Source organism: Peromyscus maniculatus, chromosome 11 (genome assembly GCF_049852395.1).
Source record: "Peromyscus maniculatus bairdii isolate BWxNUB_F1_BW_parent chromosome 11, HU_Pman_BW_mat_3.1, whole genome shotgun sequence".
NCBI lineage: Eukaryota > Metazoa > Chordata > Mammalia > Rodentia > Cricetidae > Peromyscus > Peromyscus maniculatus.
In genome coordinates this window covers 40,516,777-40,536,991 of record NC_134862.1, presented here as the reverse complement: position 1 = coordinate 40,536,991, position 20,215 = coordinate 40,516,777, and the positions used below count along the sequence as shown (strand labels likewise).

General features: G+C 43.8%; 1 protein-coding gene across 2 annotated transcripts; it reads left to right on the top strand.

Annotated features, from left to right (window-relative positions):
- The first annotated feature begins 15,250 nt into the window (after positions 1-15,250).
- Il20 (interleukin 20) lies at positions 15,251-18,099 on the top strand. 2 transcript variants are annotated; one of them, XM_006996842.3, is made up of 5 exons: positions 15,251-15,409; positions 15,679-15,744; positions 15,858-16,010; positions 16,938-17,012; positions 18,022-18,099. In XM_006996842.3, the coding sequence occupies exons 1-5, from the start codon at positions 15,251-15,253 to the stop codon at positions 18,097-18,099; spliced, it is 531 nt and encodes a 176-aa protein (XP_006996904.2). The 2 variants fall into 2 exon arrangements, with proteins under 2 accessions (XP_006996904.2, XP_006996905.2); XM_006996843.2 differs by lacking the exon at positions 15,679-15,744.
- Positions 18,100-20,215: the final 2,116 nt, after the last annotated feature.

The following is a 20,215-nucleotide window of genomic DNA, read 5'->3' as shown; positions in this document are numbered from 1 at the left end:
TATGAGAACGAATTGTCTTCTGATTTGTTAAAGACTCATCTGTGGAGATAGAAGAGGCCCCCAAAATGAGGAACATATGGGGAAGCTTAGTTCTAGGTGGGGAGAAACTGTACGTAGGGTTTTTTTTTTTTTTTTTAGATTTATTTATTATATCTATGTGATGTTCTGCCTGCATGTATCCCTGCTGGCCAGAAGAGGGCACCAGCTCTCATTGCAGGGGGTTGTGAGGGACCATGTGGTTGCTGGGAATTGAACTCAGGACTTTTGGAAGAGCAGTCAGGGCTCTTAAACCTCTGGCCATCTCTCCAGCCCTGTATGTAGGTTTTAAAAGAAGATAGAGTAGAAAAGGATTCTAGATGGGTATATGACTACAGTTTTTCATTGCTGTAACAAAATATCTAGGCTGGGTAACTTTGCCAATAAAAACAGGTTTATTTAGCCCATAATTCTGGGGGGTTCTGGGTATGCGTTTCACTGTCTGGGCCCTGGGAAGGACTACACAGCAGGGGTTGTCACAGCAGAGGGGCGTGGTAGACAGAAGAGAGCACATAGAGACGGAAGTCAGAGCAGTCAGGAGCCAGGCAAGGAGCCAGGCTGACCCGTTCTCTTTTAAAAATGCCTTTATTTCCATACATGTGTGCCAGGGTCTCTGCAGCCACCATGGCCAGCATGGGAGGCAAAAAGGTAGTTCAGTTCAACACGACTCAGTAGCTGGTGTTGGTTCAAACTTTGGGAGTCAGATACTGGGTAGTTTATTTCAGGCATATTTAAGCACAGCACAATTTGGTGAAAATTTTCCTGTTAATAAAGAACTCAATCCTATGTGCACAACAAAGCTTAAGGAATGACTATGCTGAAACTCTTTGTAAAGTGCATGTGACAGCTTCCATAAAGATAGGTTCTGTAGATTGACTGAGAAAAAGAAGCTCATGATAAGGGTCTGGGGGAGGATCCTGTGTTAAAGGTCACCAGGCTGTTAATCACATCCACTTCTGGCCTTCTGGGTGGAAAACAGGCTATACATCTCTGCCCTTGAAGAGACAACACCGTATGTTTAACGTTCCTGGTCTCCAGAGTGCTTATCTGTGAACACAAGGACTCTGTGCCTCCTACACATGTGTGCAATGTGTTTCCATCAAATTTGTCCCCAGTTCCTCCTCTCTCACCGTGTCTCACTGTCTCCCACTGAGTCCAGTCAGTTCTGTCTGTATGTTCATGGGTGCAGAGCCATCTACTGGAGCATGGGCACCTACCTAGTTTCAGAGGTTTAGTCTACTATCATCATGGCAGAAACCATGGCAGCAGGCAAGCATGGTGCTGGAAAAGTAGCTGAGTGCTACATACTGATCCATAGGCGGGGGGGGGGGGGGGGGGGGGGGGAAGAGAGGAAGAGAGAGAGAGAGAGAGAGATTGAGCAGAGCATGGAATTTTGAAGCCTCAAAGCCCACCCCTAGTGACACACTTCCTTCAGCAAGGCCACACACACCTCCTAATTTTTTTCAAATAGTCCCACTCCCTGTTGACTAAGCATTCAAATACATGAGCCTATGGGGGCCATTCTTATTCAAACCACCACATTCGCCCTTGTAAAAGATTTCAGAGTTTATGCTTTTGTCGATAGTATGAGACCTCTGAAGTCAGGAAGACTTGGTTCCAGTCCTGCGTGACGTTGAACAAGTCACTCAATTTCTCTAAACCTTTGAGTCTCCTTATGCAAAATAGTTGTTGACATCAGTCTTGGGGCGTTGAGACGGTCATAAAGTGAGGTAAGGGGACTCCAGCAGTCTCAGCAGGGTGGAAGGTGCCATGGTATGTTTTAATCGCTCCAGAGAAGTCACTCCATTTCTTTTGTCCTTAGTGTCTGTTGATATCATCACGAGGTCCTGCTTACCAGCCTCTATGCTTTGTACTCTCCATGATAATCTAAAATCGAGACTCATTCTCATGACCAAGAAGTCCCTAACATCTGCAGGCATACAGTACCCAGCTCCGTCTCCCACACCTGTGCTCAGCCATTCTGACTTCCTTAGTGTTCTTGGATACACTGGGCATGCTATCACCTCGAGACCGGTGTGCTTTACACAAACCCATGCCTGTAAACTGAGGTAGGATTTTAACCCCTTGCCTCACAAGTTCTGCTTTAATGGGACTGATAGGCTCGTTAAGAAGAAACAAAAATTGTTTGCAGAGTACTCAGCCTCTTCAAAGTGACTGTGAGTTACAACTCATGCTGAGCTGACTGGATGAGCCGTTTCACCATTTTTGGTATTTTTCTGACGATCCTTGACTTTCCCAAAGACTTGTATCACGGGCATCCTAACTTTCTTCAAGCTTTTACTCCTCAGAAGCCTATTTTAGCCCTAACATCCAGCCCCACCACCAGCAATCTCATGTCTCTTTCATGTTTTCTTAGCATCCTATGTTACTTATTGAGTTTCCCAACTTGAAAGTAAGCTCCATAAACTTTGGGGAGCATTTGTTTTGCTCACTCTTTTATACTTAGTATGTGTTAAATTCACATTTCTTGAGCAAATGATCTGAATGAGTTAAAGCAATTTTAGTAACAAACATTTATATTGTGTTTGTGAATGCTGGCAATAGTCCTCAGATATATATTTTACTATAAATGTGTTTTAATTCTCATAATAATCCCATAGCAATGCTGAGCATGAAAATAGGCTAGAAAGCGTACTTCATGGAAAGTCAGTAGTAAAGATAATTATACTTCAAAGATGATGGTGAGAAGAGAGGTTAGAGGAACTTTTCCGATGTCACACGGCTCATCCAGAGCGAAGCCAATCCTCTATCCCAAGAACACTGTTCCAGGATGAACAGTAACGTTAAGAGCAATGGACACGCGCTGAAGCACTCCTGGCAAGCACAGAGATGAGAACTCGGGTTTTCTCCCAAACTCCCCAGGATTGCCCTGTTAGGCACAGACTATTGGGAGCAAATAAAGAAGGCTGAAGTTTAGCAGGTCTCGACATCTACAGTTGTTATATTAGTCAGGGTTCTCAAAAGGAACTAATATAATCAATACATACTTATGTGTATGTGTGTGCGTACACACACACACACACACACACACACACACACACACTGGGCTGACTTATAGGCTGTGGTCTTAGTAGTCCAAAGTGGCCATCTCCTGACTGGAAGGCCAAAGATCTGGCAGTTGTTCAATCTATATGTCTCAGTAGTCCCAATCTGGTGTAGAGTCCATTCTTCAGTCTATGCTGGGTCCTGAAGAAGGAGGTTCTTACACCAGAGGAGGGATGCCTCAGCCACAGGGTGGATAAACTTGCCAGTGAGAGCGAGGGCGAGCAGGCGAAAGCAAACGTTTCTTTTTTCCATGTGCTCTTATATAGGCTGCCACCAGAATGTGTGGCCAAGATTTAGGGTTGGTCTTCTCTCCTGAAATGATCCAATAAGGGAAATCACTCACACACATGCCCAGGTGCTCGGGTTCTAGTTGAGTCCAGGTGTAGTCAAGATGACAACCAAGATCAGCCATCATGAGTTGTAGAACCCAAACCCAGCACCCTCAATCATGGGGCCTGTACAGCTCAGATGAGAAGCCTGGAAGAGGAGGAGATTTCCTGATGGGACGATCTGAACCTGCAGGAAGAAAATGCTGTTGCTTTCAGTGGTGGTAGAAGTGGTAGCAGAGGGAGAGGAGTGAAGGGAGGAGGAGGAGGAAGAGGAGGAGGAGGAAGAGGAGGAGGAGGAGGCAGGGAAAGAGAGTTCTCCCCTTCATCCCAATTAACATTTTATCTGCACTCTTCTCTCTTGTCTACGCATCTCACATCTCAGCTCTCAGACTTGATCAGTGTACTCTGGTTTTCTGTTTGCTTTTGGTTACAGCATGTTTGGCAGACTTGTGGCTTTTCATTTTGTTTTGTAGAGTTGATGCTGGAGACATATTCAGTAATATGCCTCCTCGGGCATCATATATTCTATTCTAAAAGTGGAACAGTACGAAGAAAATTAGCATGGTCGCTGTGGAAATGGCTTGCGGATTTGTGAAGTGACCTGTATTTTGTGAAGTTCTTACAAAGACTGTCTGCTAAAAAATGATCCCAAGCAGAAACTAGCCTCAAGAACCAACAAATGGGATTGTGTAAAATTAAAAAAAGTTTCTACAAAGCAAAAGAAACTATCAGCCTGGCTGTTTAGGTAGCAGTTTCCTCTGATGTTGAAGCCTTCCATCTTGGAAGGAAACTTCTTAAGATGTAGGCTGTAAAGGGAAGTGAAGCAGCAGGATATTTTTGGGTAGGATGTTTACAAGAAGGTGAGACAGCATGATGTTCTAAGGTGGAGAAGAAACTCTCCATCCTCTGGGTAAGCCCCATTAAATGGTTTCAGGAAGTCCCTGAAACTGACTAGATTCACGAGGCTCCTCTCTTCTAAGTGTATATAGCAGTAGAGACTCTGAGAGTCACTCTCAGACAAGCCAAGTTGCAAAGACTCTGTGATCAGCCACACAACCTGGGAGAAGGAGAGGCCAGCTAAACTGTCTAGAAGAAACAGAGCAGCCAAGCTGCCTGCAAGAGGCTCAGACCAGCTGAGGCATCTGGAAGGACACTCTCCAGCCTGTTGAAGGCTGTGCAGTGTGGTCCCGAGTCCCAGGTTTGTGAGCTCTCATCCATGCTGGGGTGGGCTCTGGTGATGCAGCCCTGTCTGTGAGTCATCCCTGCTCCTGTAGGTAGCCCCATGCCCATATTCCTGTAAGTAACCCCAACAAAACTCATTGGTTCAACAAGTTGGACTTTGGTGGCTTCTGTACTTTGGTCTGTCATTGGTTCCCTCTCTGCGGTGAGTAGACGTTTATTCAAATGTCTCCAGGAGAAGTCTGTCACAGAACGAGAGCAAACAGGCTGCAGAATGGAAGAAAATCTTCACTAGCTATACTTCAGGTAGTGGGAGAACATCCAGGATTTATAAAGAGCTAAAAAATTAAACACCAAGGAAACAAAACAGTTACTAAGTAAATGGACTGATAGTTCAATAGGCTGACAGTTCTCAAAATAAGAAATACAAAGGCTAATAAGTGTTTTTAAAAGTGTTTGGCTTCCCTATGCATGATGAAAACTGGAATTACTTTGAGATTCCACTTTGAGGGAAGAGGAGTCAGATAGAGCTCTGCTAGGCAGATAGATGGAAAGAAGCTCTAGGCAGATTAATGTACTTTTCACTTAAATATTTAAGATGGCTGACTTCCTGCATGCCCCTGCCCCCTGCCCCAACACACATACCTGAAACAAAGACTTGGTGGGATGCTGTGGAATATTATTTTAAGATGTGTTACATTCATTTATTCTGTGGAATATTTGGTTAATGATGTAAAGATGTGTTGCATTTTTTATGTTGCATTTGTTTACCTCTGTGAAGCTGTGTTACTTTGCCTCTCTAAAACACCTGATTGGTCCAATAAAGAGCTGAATGGCCAATAGCTAAGCAGGAGAGGGATAGGCAGGGCTGCCAGCAGAGAAAATAAATAGAAGGAGAGGAAGAGAGGAGGAGAGAGAAAAGGAGAAGGAGAGAGGACACCAGGGGTCGGCTACCTGGCCACCCAACCACCCAGCCATACAGCCGCTCTACCAGCCATGGAATAAGAAGGAAAGAAAGCAATATAGAAAAGAAAAAAGTAAAAGCCCAGAGGCAAAAGGTAGATGGAATAATTTAAGTTAGAAAAAACTGTCTAGAAACAAGTCAAGCTAAGGCCAGGCATTCATAAATAAGGATAGGTCTTCATGTATTTATTTGGGAGCTGGGTAGTGGCCCCAAGAGTCAAAGAGCAAAGAATAAAGAGTATAAAATAAACTGCAGTGGGATTTCACCCCACCTTCCACCGTGCCCAAGGGTGCTATTCAAAAGGACTTTCCAATCTCCTACTGGAGTGAGTCTGTGTTGGGAACCTGTCTTTTTTTGATTATCCAATTCCCTATCTTGGCCAAATGAGCCAATGCCAAAGGAGAAAGGGAACTCATCCCATTCCAAAACAAACAAACAAACAAACAAACAAACAAACCTCGAACCAAAAACCACCATTTCTTCTGAGCAGACTGAACTCTGTACCTGAATCCCCTCATAACTGAGAACTTTTCTCTTCTCTCTCTCCCTCCCCCTCCCCCTCCTCTTTCCCCTCCCCTCCCCTCCCTCCCCCTCCCTCTCCCTCTCTCTCTGTGTACTTTTGTTTTCAATAAAATATGACTAAGTGCTGACACCTTGCTTTTCTTGCCTTTTTATTCATTAATTTTGTAGAGAAAGGAATTTATTCCTGCAACCCTAGACAATATATGACATTACCCCAGCCAGAATGGCTGTCATCAAGAAATCTGACAGCAAATGCTTTCAAAAGACATGGGGGGGGGGGAGAGGAATCCTTATTCACTGCTGGAGAAGTGTAAACTAGTATAGTCATTATGGAAATCAAATGGAGAGTTTTCAAAAATTAAAAATAGAACTGCTGTACAACCCAGATGTAACTAACATTTGGGACATATACCCAGAAAATTCTATACCCCACTACAGGAACACTTGTACATTCGTGTTTATAGATGCTCTATTTATGATATCAAGAAAATGTAGCCAGTCTAGATGGCCATCAGTAGATGAATGGGTGATGAGAATGTGATGCATATGTAATGGAACTTTATTCAGGTATAAAGAAAAATATTAAATTTGCATGAAAATAAATGTATCTGGGAGGTGTGTCACCATATACACCTTTTGGCCTCTGCCTCTACTATTAAATGGGGGTTCTTAACTCTGTGTGTCATGAAGTTTCTGCCACATTAGTGACACTCACACATCCTACTCAGATAATGTTTCTAAATACACACAAGAGATAAGAAGCCAATATGTTAAACACAGCTATCGGAATATAAAGATAAGGTTCTGTGTTTTGTTCCTACACGAACATTTAGCAGCATTGGTAAGCACTGACAAGGATGAATGATAGTTCCAGATGTCTGCATTATAATGACATTATAAGGTACAAAGTTTTGTGTTCTGCCAGCGCTGTGGTGACTGGCATTTGATGTCTGTCACTGAAGAAAATGGTCATGCTTGATTGAAGGCTGGTGCAAAGATGACATTTCTTCCCATCCACCTTCTCCAAGGTTAGGAACTCGGTGTTAGATGAGCTCCCAGGACCCTTTCTTGCCCACTTAGGTAGGATTTAGCCTGATCTAGCCCCGGTGACTGCACATGGGAGATTTTCCCTGCTCGCTTATGAAATCAAAAAGAAAATAATGGTGCAAATCCTGAGTCTTCTGGGTGAGGAAATGGAGTTTAAATTTCCCCTGGATTCTTGTACCTGACAAGGGAGGACCTTTGGAAAGCCTCACAGCCTGCAGGTGGAGTTGTGGGAGGGGTTAGGCAACTCTGGGGGCTGAGTGATGTCAGAAGGAGGATCTGTGCAGGTAGAAAGGGAGGTAGCAAACTGAACTGGTGGAATGCAGGAGGGTATAAAGACGCAGGAAGCAGAGATGACATCATTCGTGATGGCAGTGGGAGGGCAGGGAAGGGAAAGTGCACTTCTGGCTGAATTAGACGCTTCACTCATCCCCACCCTGCCTGTCTTCCTGAGAGTCTGCAGCAAAATTCCCAGCATGCAGGCAAGGGAGTGGCAGAGGCGTTGTCCACCTGCTTGGCACCCCGTGAGCTGGGAGTCTTCCTCCAGACCCAGGGACCTGTGTGTTTCTCTGCAAAGTGATGCAACTGGGCAGGAAGCCCAGGTGTCGGCAGTTGTGACATCACGGACCAGGAAAAAGCTTAGTTGAGACCTCAGGACCCAGTGTGGGAGAAGGAATCTCCAGGCTTCCTTCTTGGTGTGTCTTCTCTCTGTTTGTTTCATAAGAGGGCATTTTCCCTCTTGTTCTCTGACGAGATGCTCACAGCCAGTTTTGGAACCCCATTCTCCCAAGTTGACTTGATGAGCAAATGAAATGCGAGTTAGGATAGAAGGACAGGAAAATTATGGATATGAAAAAGGAAAGGAGCCCCTCAGCCTGGCGACGGGCTGAAGCCTCTGTCAGCTGTCAATCAAGAATTCTAACGTAATTAACAACATTTGTTTAAGGTCTTTCCCCTTTCCTGCTATAATCCTACAGTTTCCTAGGAAGTAGAAATTCAATTTATAATAAAAGATATGTCCTAAACTCTCTGGGCAATGCTAGTGACCCCTGTTTTTTCCTTATCAGATTCTAGCCCTATGCAAGTCACCTCTGGATCCACTCTATAGTGTCACTTACCAAAAGGAGAGAAAGGGGGAAACTGAGTTCAGGGCAGAGGGTGGAGGTAAGGCCAGGGAAATCCTTTTTAGTTCAGCGTTTCTGCTCTCTGTGCAACTTACCTTTGCTCAGAAGGAACAGACAACCAGAGGAAGTCCTCTTTCTTATTCATAGCTATAACCAGCCACCCCCTCAGGCAGTACTTGGTGAGGAAGGTGTTGGCGCAGGCCAGGATGCAGTGAAGCGCCTTGGGACTTGAGGAAATGGGATGCCACTTGACAGGTCCCAAGGACTTTCCAGTCCTCTCCTCCACCAGCTCATTTCCTTCATGTGGCATATTTAAGTCACTGGGGAATCTCAGTCTGAGACAGACTCCTAGGAGACCAGAAGTAGCAGCCTTTCAACTCAGGTAAGAGACTTTCTCAAATGATTCTGGGGATGAGTCCAGTCCACCCCATCATTTATCCAGATATAGTGAGGGTCATGCCCAAAGGAACAATTTCCAGGAAGATGAAGTCTGTTAGGGGACCAGGAAGTTTCACTGTTATCTTTGTATCTGGTAGGCAATGGTAGCACTGCACTTAGAACAGAGGGTGTTTGATTGTTGAATTTATGATTGTGTTGAGGCAAAAATCACAGCTATCATCTTAAATGTTTATTAATTTATATATAGTTCAGCTTTAATAAAAACCTTACATTTAACAATTTTATATTAAGAATATTTTGAAGAAATCATATGAACTTTATGTTATTACTATATCATTATATATTATTAACACATATCAATTATATTATTAGTATATTAATATCAATATTTAAGATATATTAATAGACTATTATATAATTAACACATTGTGTTTATTATATAATGAGATGGAAACTATATAAGTATATAGTTATAATTTGTTTTTGAGTGAAATCCTTATCAAAATCTATAAATATAACATTAAGTTTTTATTTTAATGAAATCTTATGACTAATAAATGCTCTGTGTAAACAATTAGCATTTTAAGGTTTGTGAAACATATAGTATTCCCAGTGATATAATTTTAATAGGTTAAGGTCTCTAGAGAACTTGAATCTATAAAGTAGCACGTATTCATCAGGCCTTAAATGGATGATCATAACACTTAAATTTGTGAAGCCGCATATGCATTTTAATTGGGCATGCTAAAAAATAATTTTAGCACATAATAAAAAATGAATTCACAGAAAAGGAGAACTGAAGTGGCCATAGTTTGTTAAAACATCCTTTTGCCACGAATTTATGAAAACAACCAAAAACATTCTAAAACAATGATCACTGACATAGGTATAAGAATTAGGTGAACTCAGTTTAGAAGAAAAGGGTAGAAAGTTAATCTCTAGCCCTTGCAGATGTGAGAAAGGCTTATTGAGGCAGAAGAGCCAAAAGTGAACTCTCCTTCCCTCTCTCTCTCCCTCTTTCCCCCCTCTCCCTCCCTCCCTCCTTCCCTCCTTCCCTCCCTCCCTCCCTCCCTCCTTCCCTCCCTCTGTCCCTCCCTCCCCCCTTCCCTCCCTCTGTCCCTCCCTCCCTCCCTCCCTTCCTCTCTCCTAGGTGAATAGCTGACAATGGAGTGTCTTTTTTTTTTTTTTTTTTTAAATTGTGTCCCAGGCCACTTCCCAGGAGATAACTTGGAGGCCACAACTTTGCCACATCAGGTCAGGTCACCCTTCCTTAGTGGGCCAGTTAAAAGAACCAAATACAAAGTGGAAAGCAGGGAAAGAACATTTGTTCAATGTGGTCACATCAGGAAAGGGGGCAAAGAGACCCAGCAAACCCCTCAAGTCCACCTGGAGGGTGCTGAAGTGAGATCACAGTTTAAGTAGAGGGCCAAGATAACCTGCCCCTGAGCAGCCCAGGTTCAAGTGTGGTCACGTCATTACTGATTCATCATCACTTGGCTTCAGTCTCATCCTGGAAGGCCTTTTGACAGTTGTGAGAAGTGTTTGAAACCCTTTGGGAGAGACACATTTTCTCTCTTGCTTGTGCCCTTTCCTCTTCCAGGGGTCAGGTTTCTGGGAAGTTCCCATCTTTAGGGTCCATTATTTCGACAATCTGATAGTTTGACTGAGAGACACAAGTGTCTCTTTAGAATATCTTTATTTCTGCCAGACCGGTTACACGGTGTGTGTGTGTGTGTGTGTGTGTGTGTGTGTGTGTGTGTGTGTGAGAGAGAGAGAGAGAGAGAGAGAGAGAGAGAGAGAGAGAGAGAGAGAGAGAGAGAGGAGGGGGGAGAGGGAGGAAGGGGGAGAGAGAGGGGGGGGATAGGGAGGAAGGGGGGAGGGAGGGAGGGGGGAGAGGGAGGGAGGGGGGAGAGGCAGGGAGGGAGAGATTGGGCTTTACATTGATGTTCCCCAGATAAAGCCATTTGTTGTTACATATGACCCAGGAACAGAGTATGGAAGGCTCTAGAAAGCATCTATTTCTGGTGTCAGTGTTACTCACACATTTAGCGGGTTGGTGGTTAGGAAAACAGAAGCAAAGGCACACGGAAGCCATATTTAGCAGGACTGATGAGTCAAAGGACAGGTGGGGCGACTCAGCAACGACGCCCGAAGGGCCCTGTCTCAGGATAGACCTCAGAATGCTGGGGAGGGCTCAGTCACAGGCTAGCTCACTTGGTTAGCGTTAACAACCCCGGGAGCTCCTGTAAGGGCCTGAGACTTTGGCTTTGAGGCTGAATTTTAGGACAGGTTTGTATCCTAAAGACACTTTCATGTGAGCATGGGTGTTGAAAGGAAAACCATTGCTCAAGGGAAACTGTAGGATGGGAGGAGAGAGAGACAAGGCCAGAGAAAGGGGAGAGCGGGGAGCTATTTCAGAAGCCATCTTTAGTTTCAGTGTAAACATGTTGAAAGTTTTTATTATTTTACTTTAGCATCTAACTTAACTCACACGTAGTTTTCCCAAAGAGTTCTTTTTTATTATGAATGACCAATTTCATCAGTTTTGATTTGTTTGTTTTTTCAGATCATTTTACATTTAATTAAGGCAGGTTGCCTATTTTGATTCTTTCTTTTTAATTATTATTTTCAAATTTTATTTCATCACCTAGGACTTTGTCAAGGATGTAAGATGAACCAGTTTGGAGGAAGTACATGTTTCTCCTCATTTTTCCAAATATATATATTCCTTTTCACCTGAAAATTTGCCTGTCTGTCTATACTAGCTAGTGGATTTGTATTTTGAGTCAGTTTTATGAGCTGCTTTGGGGAATGACTTTCTCAGTTTTCATGCTGAGTTCATCTTCTCCCACTGGATCTTGGGATTATCCTTTGTGGTTACACAAACACCAGGGTGCTCAGTACCCTGGGTGACCAATCCTTCATACGTCTGCTCCAGGAATGGGGTATGTTTGTTGTTTTCCCTTATGGGGCCATTGCCTGTCATGGGATGTTCCTTCTGACACCTCCACACTTGTGGGAGTGAACGAGTGCCTCTGAAATTCCTATACTAACAGCTTGGCAACGGCAAGGTCACAGGAGAATCAGCAAAAACCACACAGAGTTATGCTTAGGCCAAATGATAATAAACCGAAGCATTTCAAAGACAAGGAAAACCAAGGCAAACAAAATAAAAACCGAAATGCTTTCAAAGTTCCAAAAGTGAACAAAATCTAAGTGCCTTTGGAGATCCAAAAGCAAGCAAACAAAAACACAAAACTAAACCAAAGGTTTAGCCCAAATGCTTTTATAGCTAACAAACTAGGTAACTTTAAACCCGTGGTTCTCAACCTTCCTAACGTGGAGACCCTTTAATATAGTTCCTCTCATTGTGGTGACCCCAACATACAACTATTTTCATTGCTATTTCATAACTGTAATTTTGCTACTGTTAGGAATCGTACTGCAAATATCTAATGTGAGGATATCTGATATGTGACCCCTGTGAAAGGGTTGTTCGAGCCCCAAACCCAAAGGAGTTGTGAGATGTCTATCAAATTAGGACAATTAACTATCTCAGAGTAAGGACAAAGGACCATGGACCAAATCAAGGGAGATCTGGAGCCCTGGAAAGAACTCTCCAACAACTCACCTGAGGAAGTAACACCAGATGGCCCGGGTTTAACGGGTCCATGTGGGTGTCTGGCTTCCAGTTAGGTGATTCTTTCGGTGAAAAGTCGATCATTCTCAGAGCCCCATATCAGAGCACAGCACTGTAACTGTTGATGTAAAATCCACAGCTCTTTTCTGAAAAGGGTAAGAAAGTTTCTTTTGGACTGTAGCCTGGGAACACAGATTTAGGTTATCCCAAATTCCAAATGGTGATGTCAAAGCCATTTCATGAACAATTTATAATTTTTACAGGAAAAAGGAAAGTCATAAATTGAGGCAAGTTTAAAATACATTGGTGGGTTCTCCAGAGAGGCAGGTACAGAATACTGGGGGAAACTTACTATAAGGCCAAGATGTACTCTGATGACATTCTTAGCTTTTGGGTTGGTGGAAGCTAGTGGTCTGCTAAGTTAATAGATTCCAAAAGGTGTCTATACATTAGTCACAAAATAGTTCAGACACAGAGGTGGCAGGGAATCACTCTTCTGGAGGGTTAGAACTGTCCCAGGATAAGGCAACTAGCCTCTAGGCCTGCAACATCCCACTCTCTCCCCAGTTCTGACATTCATCAGTCAGACCTGCAGACACAGCTTCTTTCCAGGAATTCTTTCTCACAATAGACTTATTATATACTCATGGTGTTTCAGGCAACAGTGTCAATCTCAACTTAAAATGAATCATCCTCTCCCTGTGTACTAAGTATATATACTGTATTTTATTTAAATACAAAATGAGTTTTGGAGTAAGTTTAATAATCACCCTTTTGGGGCTAAGAAAATGAATCCCAGAGAGATGAATTGACATACAGGTATAGGGTACCCAACTCATTCTGGTTTCCTTGGGAGTGTCCATTGAAAAATGTCTTGAGTTCAGTCTATGCCCTCAGTCTTGGGCAAACGTAGACAGCTGACAGGTGGGAACTTGTAGAGCAGAAATTTAGAATGGTTTTTCCTCCCCCCGCCAAGCCCACTAAAAGCAGCCAAACATATTGGAACATTAAATAAGCTTATTATACTGCTCAATGATTGTGTGTGGGGAGAGGACTGTGTGTTCGTGTATATGTGCACGTGGAGTGTGTATGTGTATCTGTAGGTGTATGTGTGCAGGGCTGGGTGGGTAGGGGTTGTGTTTGTGTGTGTGTGTGTGTACATGGAGTGTGTATGTGTATCTGTAGGTGTATGTGTGCAGGGGTGGGTGGGTAGGGGTTGTGTTTGTGTGTGTGTGTGTGTGTGTACATGGAGTGTGCATGTGTATCTGTAAGTGTATGTGGAGGGGTAGAGGCTGTGTGTTTGTGTGTACATGCATGTGGAATGTGTATGTGCGTGGGTCCTTCCTCAGTAGCCATCCATCTTGTTTTTGAGACATGGTTTCTCACTGGGACATGGAGTTTAGTGATTTGGCTAGGCTGGCGGGCCAGCAAGGCTGGGGATCTCCCGGTCTGTGCCGTGCCAGCCTTGTGACTGCAGGTATGCTCCAGCTCTTCACACAGGCTGTGTGTGTGTGTGTGTGTGTGTGTGTGTGTGTGTGTGTGTGTGTGTGTCAGAATACCGGTCCTCCTGCCTGTGTGACAAGCGCTTTACTGGGTGAGCCATCCCCAGTCCCTCGTCAGCACTTGAAGTTCAAATATTTTACTTCAACTTCCCAGATTTTATTATAATTTTACCCGAATTGTTTTGAGGGAAGAACACCCATCCATAATATTTTCATCATATACTATTGAGAAAACTTATAAAAGTTATGAAAATACATGTGTAGGGGTGCATGTTTCTCCTTCTGTTTCAATGGCTCAGTATGACACTGTCAACTTCTGTTACTATTTAAGACTTTGATACTGTTTCCAACAGACAATTTCTTGTTTGATGTTGCATTAAAATATTCTGTCCCAATCCCAGGTTCACTGTCATGGCCAGCAGGTAAGGAGCAGCAGACACTAACAGTGAGTTGACCGAGAATGATATTCAAGAGAAATGTCAAGTGTGGAGTCGTTTTGTGGCCGAGGCAAGAGAGGGCCTTATTTTCCTTAGCCTAGGCTATTCTAATTTTATCTTAAAATTCAAGAAGCATTGCCTTCTTAACTGAATAGCCTCACCCCAAGAACACACGAACTGCTTCAAACGTGTCTCTGCTTTTTGGTGGGGCTCATTCTCTCTGCCTCAGGCCTAAGATACAAGGCCAGAGAAAAAACATATTGTTATTGGATCCACCCCAGGCACGACTGACTGTGTTTCCCCTGCAGAGGGCGCTGTGGAGCCCCAGGAGCCTCTAAAGGGAGGCTGTAAGTCGGGGCCCTATCAGCTGCCCATCAGTTCTTGCCTTTCACTGGCTGTAGGGCTGTTATGAAATAATTGACTTTGGTTTTTGGCTTCAGAGCGGCAATGCATCTATTATGCTCGGTTCAGCTCTCTGATCTCAGACCAGTGCCAGATAGGTCCAGGCTCTTCTGCCCTGTGGGTGTCTACAGAATCTAGACAATTTTCCCCCAGGTAGTTTGGCATGGTCACAGCTTCTGTGAAACTGTTTTCCCCTGTAGGTCTAAGGGGGACCACAGAAGGAGTCTCTGTGGCTTTCTGGAAGGGGAGGGTGTCTACGCCAATTCTCTCAAACAAGTTTTGACATTTCTTCTGAAATGCCATCCTCTGTTGATTCCCTGCAAGTGTTGGCTGCTCCAGGCCTTCCCCTGCTGGCAATGACTGTGGAACGGGGAAGGTGGCATAATAAAGGAGCCATGACCCTGAAGGTCGGGGAGGCTCCTGTCGGAAGCAGCTTTTCTTAGTAAGTTGTGTGAGCACATACCACTGCTCGCGCCCAGGGAAGGCTGTCTAGTTCCCACCCAGTGGACACCTGCTGCTGGACTATTCTTGCTGGCCTGACTGGAGAAATCAGTAGTCCTGATCTCTTTGAATTTCCACCTCTGCTCTCCAGGATCCAGGTATAAGATGAAAGCTTTCGGTTTTGCCTTTGGTCTGTTCTTCGCTGTGGGTTTTCTCCTCTGGACTCCTTTGACTGGGCTCAAGACTCTGCATTTGGGAAGCTGTGTGATCACTTCAAACCTCCAGGCAATACAAAAGGAATTTTCTGACATTCGGGATAGTGTGGTATGTAAAGGAGGGATCCAGCTTTCCTCTCTGTCTGTCCTCTTCTCCTTCTGTCTGTCTGTCTTCCCAAGGTATCCCTGATAGCATGTTAATGAAAACAGGCCAGATGGAGAGAGGCTCCAGTCCTGGATAGTGCATTTCCAAGAGATGCCTATACTGAATACTTTAGATATGCCTCTCATTGGACCCTAGTGGGGAAGAGATCAAAGGTGGCTGCCACCCTGGTGGCAGTCAATGACTTGTCTTTTCTTGACCCTTTTCCTGTTTAGCAAGCTGAAGATGAAAACATAGACATCAGAATCTTAAGGACAACTGAGTCTCTGCAAGACACAAAGGTATGGACTTAATCTGGGGGAGCTCTGGGAGGGCAAAGCCAGAGCTTCTCCATCAGGCCTGGTCTTGTCTTCCCTTTTCCCATGAATACACTTGTCATATCTTTTTTTTGCAGCATTCGGAGAGGTGCTGTTTGCTCCGACATTTAGTGAGACTCTATCTGGACAGGGTATTCAAATTCTACCAGACCCCTGACCACCGCATCCTCCGAAAGACCAGCAGCCTCGCCAATTCTTTTCTTCTCATCAAGAAGGAACTCTCGATCTGTGTGAGTAAAGGTCTTGGGGACATAGCTTGAGCCACTTAGCAACCAAGCTCCTTTTCCTATTCTATTGACTGGGTAGAGAAATCGAATTTAACATTACTAAACCAAACAAAACACAAACAAAACCAGTGTTGAACTATGTAACTATTTAGCAATACTTTGCTTCTTTGAATATACGCTCCATTCAAAAAGCATTTTAAAAAGTTTGAAGAAATATAAAATGCTGGCTGTTTGATGTTTAGGATTATTATTTAGTATCTATGGAACTAGGTTTCTTTTTTTCCTGTGGTAATGCACTCTACAACCTTACTAGGGCATCTTGTGCTCAGGTGGTCAGTCATCAGGCCATTGGACTTGATCTTGGGTTGTGACAGGACCTTAGAATTGCGTTCTTCCCATGGAGCTTAGGTTTGCTCTGGAGCCTCCTAGACAGGAGCTCGCATAGGAAGTCAGTGGAGCTCAGGAACTAGAAATTCCTTCAGCACTACCTCTTTCTAAAAAGATTCAGATATTTGAAACTGAAAAGCTGGCCTATTTGCCTATTTGATGGTTAGTTAAATGATCCCAAATGATGAACCATGAAAAGACTTTCCTACAGAAATGTAGGAAGTGACTATTCACAGGATTATAGGTAAAACAGATTTTTATGCCAAGCCAGGACCGAAAAGTCAAATTTTTAAATAAAATTACAACCGGAGAGATGGCTCAGTAGTTAAAGAGTACTGGGTACTCTTGCAGAGGACCTAAGCTTGGTTCCCACCAACCACATGGTAGCTTACAATGTTCTGTTAACTCCAGTCCCACATCTGACGCCCTCTTCTGGTCTCCATTGGCACTGCATGAATGTGGCACACATACACACATGCAGGCAAAATTCTATATACACTAAAAGGTAAAAGTAAAACTTACCATCCTTTGGGTCTTTTCCAGCATTCCCGTATGGCATGCCATTGTGGGGAAGAAGCAATGAAGAAATACAACCAGATTCTGAGTCACTTCACAGAGGTAGGTACTATTTTTGTATGGATTGTGGTAGTTGTGTTTTTGGAACTGAGACTGTAGATAAGTGGGAGGTATATTCATGTTGGAAAAATCAGGTTAATAGTTCTCTATGGTCCCAGGGACCATCCCAGGTTCTAGAAGGATACTTTCTCTACATGGCCTACCAGTGAAGAAAGAATCTCTATCCAGAGACACCTGGATCTTCCAAGGGGCATAGATGAGAAACAATAGTTTTCCAGTGTACACACACATGCATACCTTCAAAAGCGCTCACCTGCAATATCATACATACCCATCTATGCATTCCTCACATTGATACTTTTACACACCTGCCAAGGAATTTTGAGTCAACTCCTTGCTGACTTCCTCCTCCTCCAGGATTCAGCCTAGGCATCACCTCCAGGAAGGTAGCAGATGCTTCTCCCAGAGTTGTCTACCTCTTGCCATAATGTGGGGACTCCTATCCTTTATTCATCATCTTGCATTTCAGTTGCTATTCCTGCCCATCTCCCTTCCCCAACCAAGAATTCCTTATGGGCAAGGATTGTCCATTCACTTCTGAACTGGTCCAGTGCTTGACTTGACATGTCAATATTTATTAGATCTAAGTATACATAGTAGGGAACACACACACACACACACACACACACACACACACACACACACACACAGAGAGAGAGAGAGAGAGAGAGAGAGAGAGAGAGAGAGAGAGAGAGAGAGAGACACGCAGAGAGACATACACATACATGTACAATTCTTGAGGAAAACAGTGTATTTTCATCTGTGTGAGTCAAGTTCTCTCTGGGCCTCCATTGCCTGGGTAGTAAGTCCAGGGTAGTGGACTCAGTAGTTTTCCTTCCTCCTGTGGATATTTGAGATGCTGTCACCTCTCTACATCTCTTCATTTGAAAAGAACGCTCTCGTCAGTATCCCGGCTGAGCTGCCAACAGGAGGGAGGACTGTCCCTCCCTGGGCAGGTGTCTCTGACCCCATGTACCTACTCTTCTTTCAGCTTGAACTTCAGGCAGCGGCAGTAAAGGCGCTGGGGGAACTCGGCATTCTCCTGAGGTGGATGGAGGAGATGATGTAGATGAAAGTGATGAGGCTGCTGAGAACACTCCTACCCAAGAGTCCCAGTCCTCAGCACTGCGAAGACCTGACCCCAGAGGCCACTGAGAGCATTGCTACCCAAGAGTGTCTGTCCTTAGTACCATGAAGACATGACCTCAAACCACCACCTCTTTGTCATATAATTTAGTGCTGGTCACAGTGTATATTATTAATGTATTATTGATTTCCTTACATGGGTTTCTTTGTGTGTCCCCAGTATTACTTTACACTGTTCATTTTGTAAAATTTTCTGTAATGTCTTTTCTAATGAGAGCTATATTTATTAATTAATATATGTATTTATTTTCTACTGCACTTCTATTTATTTTATATTTAAACACGAGACCTTAAAAATATTATATTTATGACCTGTCAGGAACAGGTGATGTATTTTCATATAATAAATAAATAAACAAGACCTTTAAATTCCAGAAGAGTGGCTACAGGAGTTAGTGTTTAATTAAGGGCAGGCATACTTACTACTGAAGCCCAAGGAGACACGTGAGCCAATGGCTTCTTGGTATGAGTTTTGAAAGAATACAGCAGATAGGACAGATTTAGGTGTCTTACAATTACTGAACATTCCAACCCAACTTCCCAGTCTCGTATCTATCTTCTGGCTCTGAAGTCCGTGGCCCATATGTATTTCTACAAATAAAGTTTTCTTTGTGTAATATCTGCCTGAAGTTGAAAGTACTCCTAGAAAGGAACACTGTTGAGGGTGAGCTTGAATCTCAGTTTCACGCAGGATCCTCTGGATCCCTGGGAAGGAAGGGGAGTGAGAATCTGGGCTTCTTACTCTTGTGATCCATCTCCAGCTCCATGTCTTAATTCACTGCCACCTCCAACCTTGTGATTGACCTCAGTGAATGACAGGCGGAGTGAGGGGCTCGAACCTTCCTGGTCTCAGCTCACTGGCTCTGAGCACTGTTCTCTCGGCACTTCTGTTTTCTTTCTTAACTTGGTTCATTACACTCTTGTACCAGGCGCTTTAAATGTGGCAGTGATTGTAGTGGGCACAGGTTCTATGGTGTTGCTCCAGAGTCTTCCCACGGAAGGGTGTGAGCCATCTCCTGAGGCCCTCCCATTTGGATTTTCTCCAGTCATGTAGGCTAATTTGTTGCTGGATCAAGTCTTTGTCTTTCTGTCTTTGTTTAACCAAAATGTTTTCTTTCCAGGTACTCTTTCCTGGTCCCAGGAGCTGGCTTCTGACCTGGCATGGTCCCGTCTTCCTTTCCCCTCCATCAGAACGATGTCCCCTAGATTTGTACTGTTCAGTTTCCCCAGCCAGCTCGGCTCCTTTACCATTGCCTTTTTTTATTGCCCCTAATTTCTGCATTGACAGACTTTTAAGAATTAAAAATTTTAATATAAGTAACTACAGGTGTAATTCTGAATGGTTTTATTAAATAAGAAACACAGAGCCAAATGCAGAGTTAAAAGCCTAAGAGGTCAGAGCAGCAGCCAAGAGCTAAGACCAAGACTGCCTTCTTACCCCTCGCTGTTGCTGTCGTCCTTCCCCTCAGAAAGAGACCTACTTCCTGTGTGTTTGTCTTTTTACTGGCTTTCTGTTCTGCCTTCTCATTGGTTGTAACCCCAACCACATGACCTCCTCGTCACTGCCTGTCTATATAGACCTCCAGGTCTCTATGGTTGGTATTGAGATTACAGGCATGTGTCTCCATGCTGGCTGTATCCTTGAACACACAGAGATCTGCCTGTCATGTGATCAGGATTAAGGGCGTGTGCTACCACTGCCAGACTTCTGATATGGCTTGCTATTAGCTCTGACCCCCAGGCACTTTTATTTATTAACATACAAATGAAATCACATTTCAGCACAAATAAAATATCACCATAAGTAAGAACCACCCAATAGAGAAAAATTGGAAAAATAGAGCTAAGTATGAAGAAGAAAATTAAAATCACCCTTCTCACAACCATAGAAAACAAGTTTTAAATATTCAGTCTCTCTTGCTCCCCATCCCTGCCCCCTCTCCCTCTTCTTCCCTTTCTTGATTGAGTTTAAACCAAGACTGAATCTTCATTCTTGAGGGACCCACTGTCTTCTTCACCAGGTTCTTCAAATGGTTGTG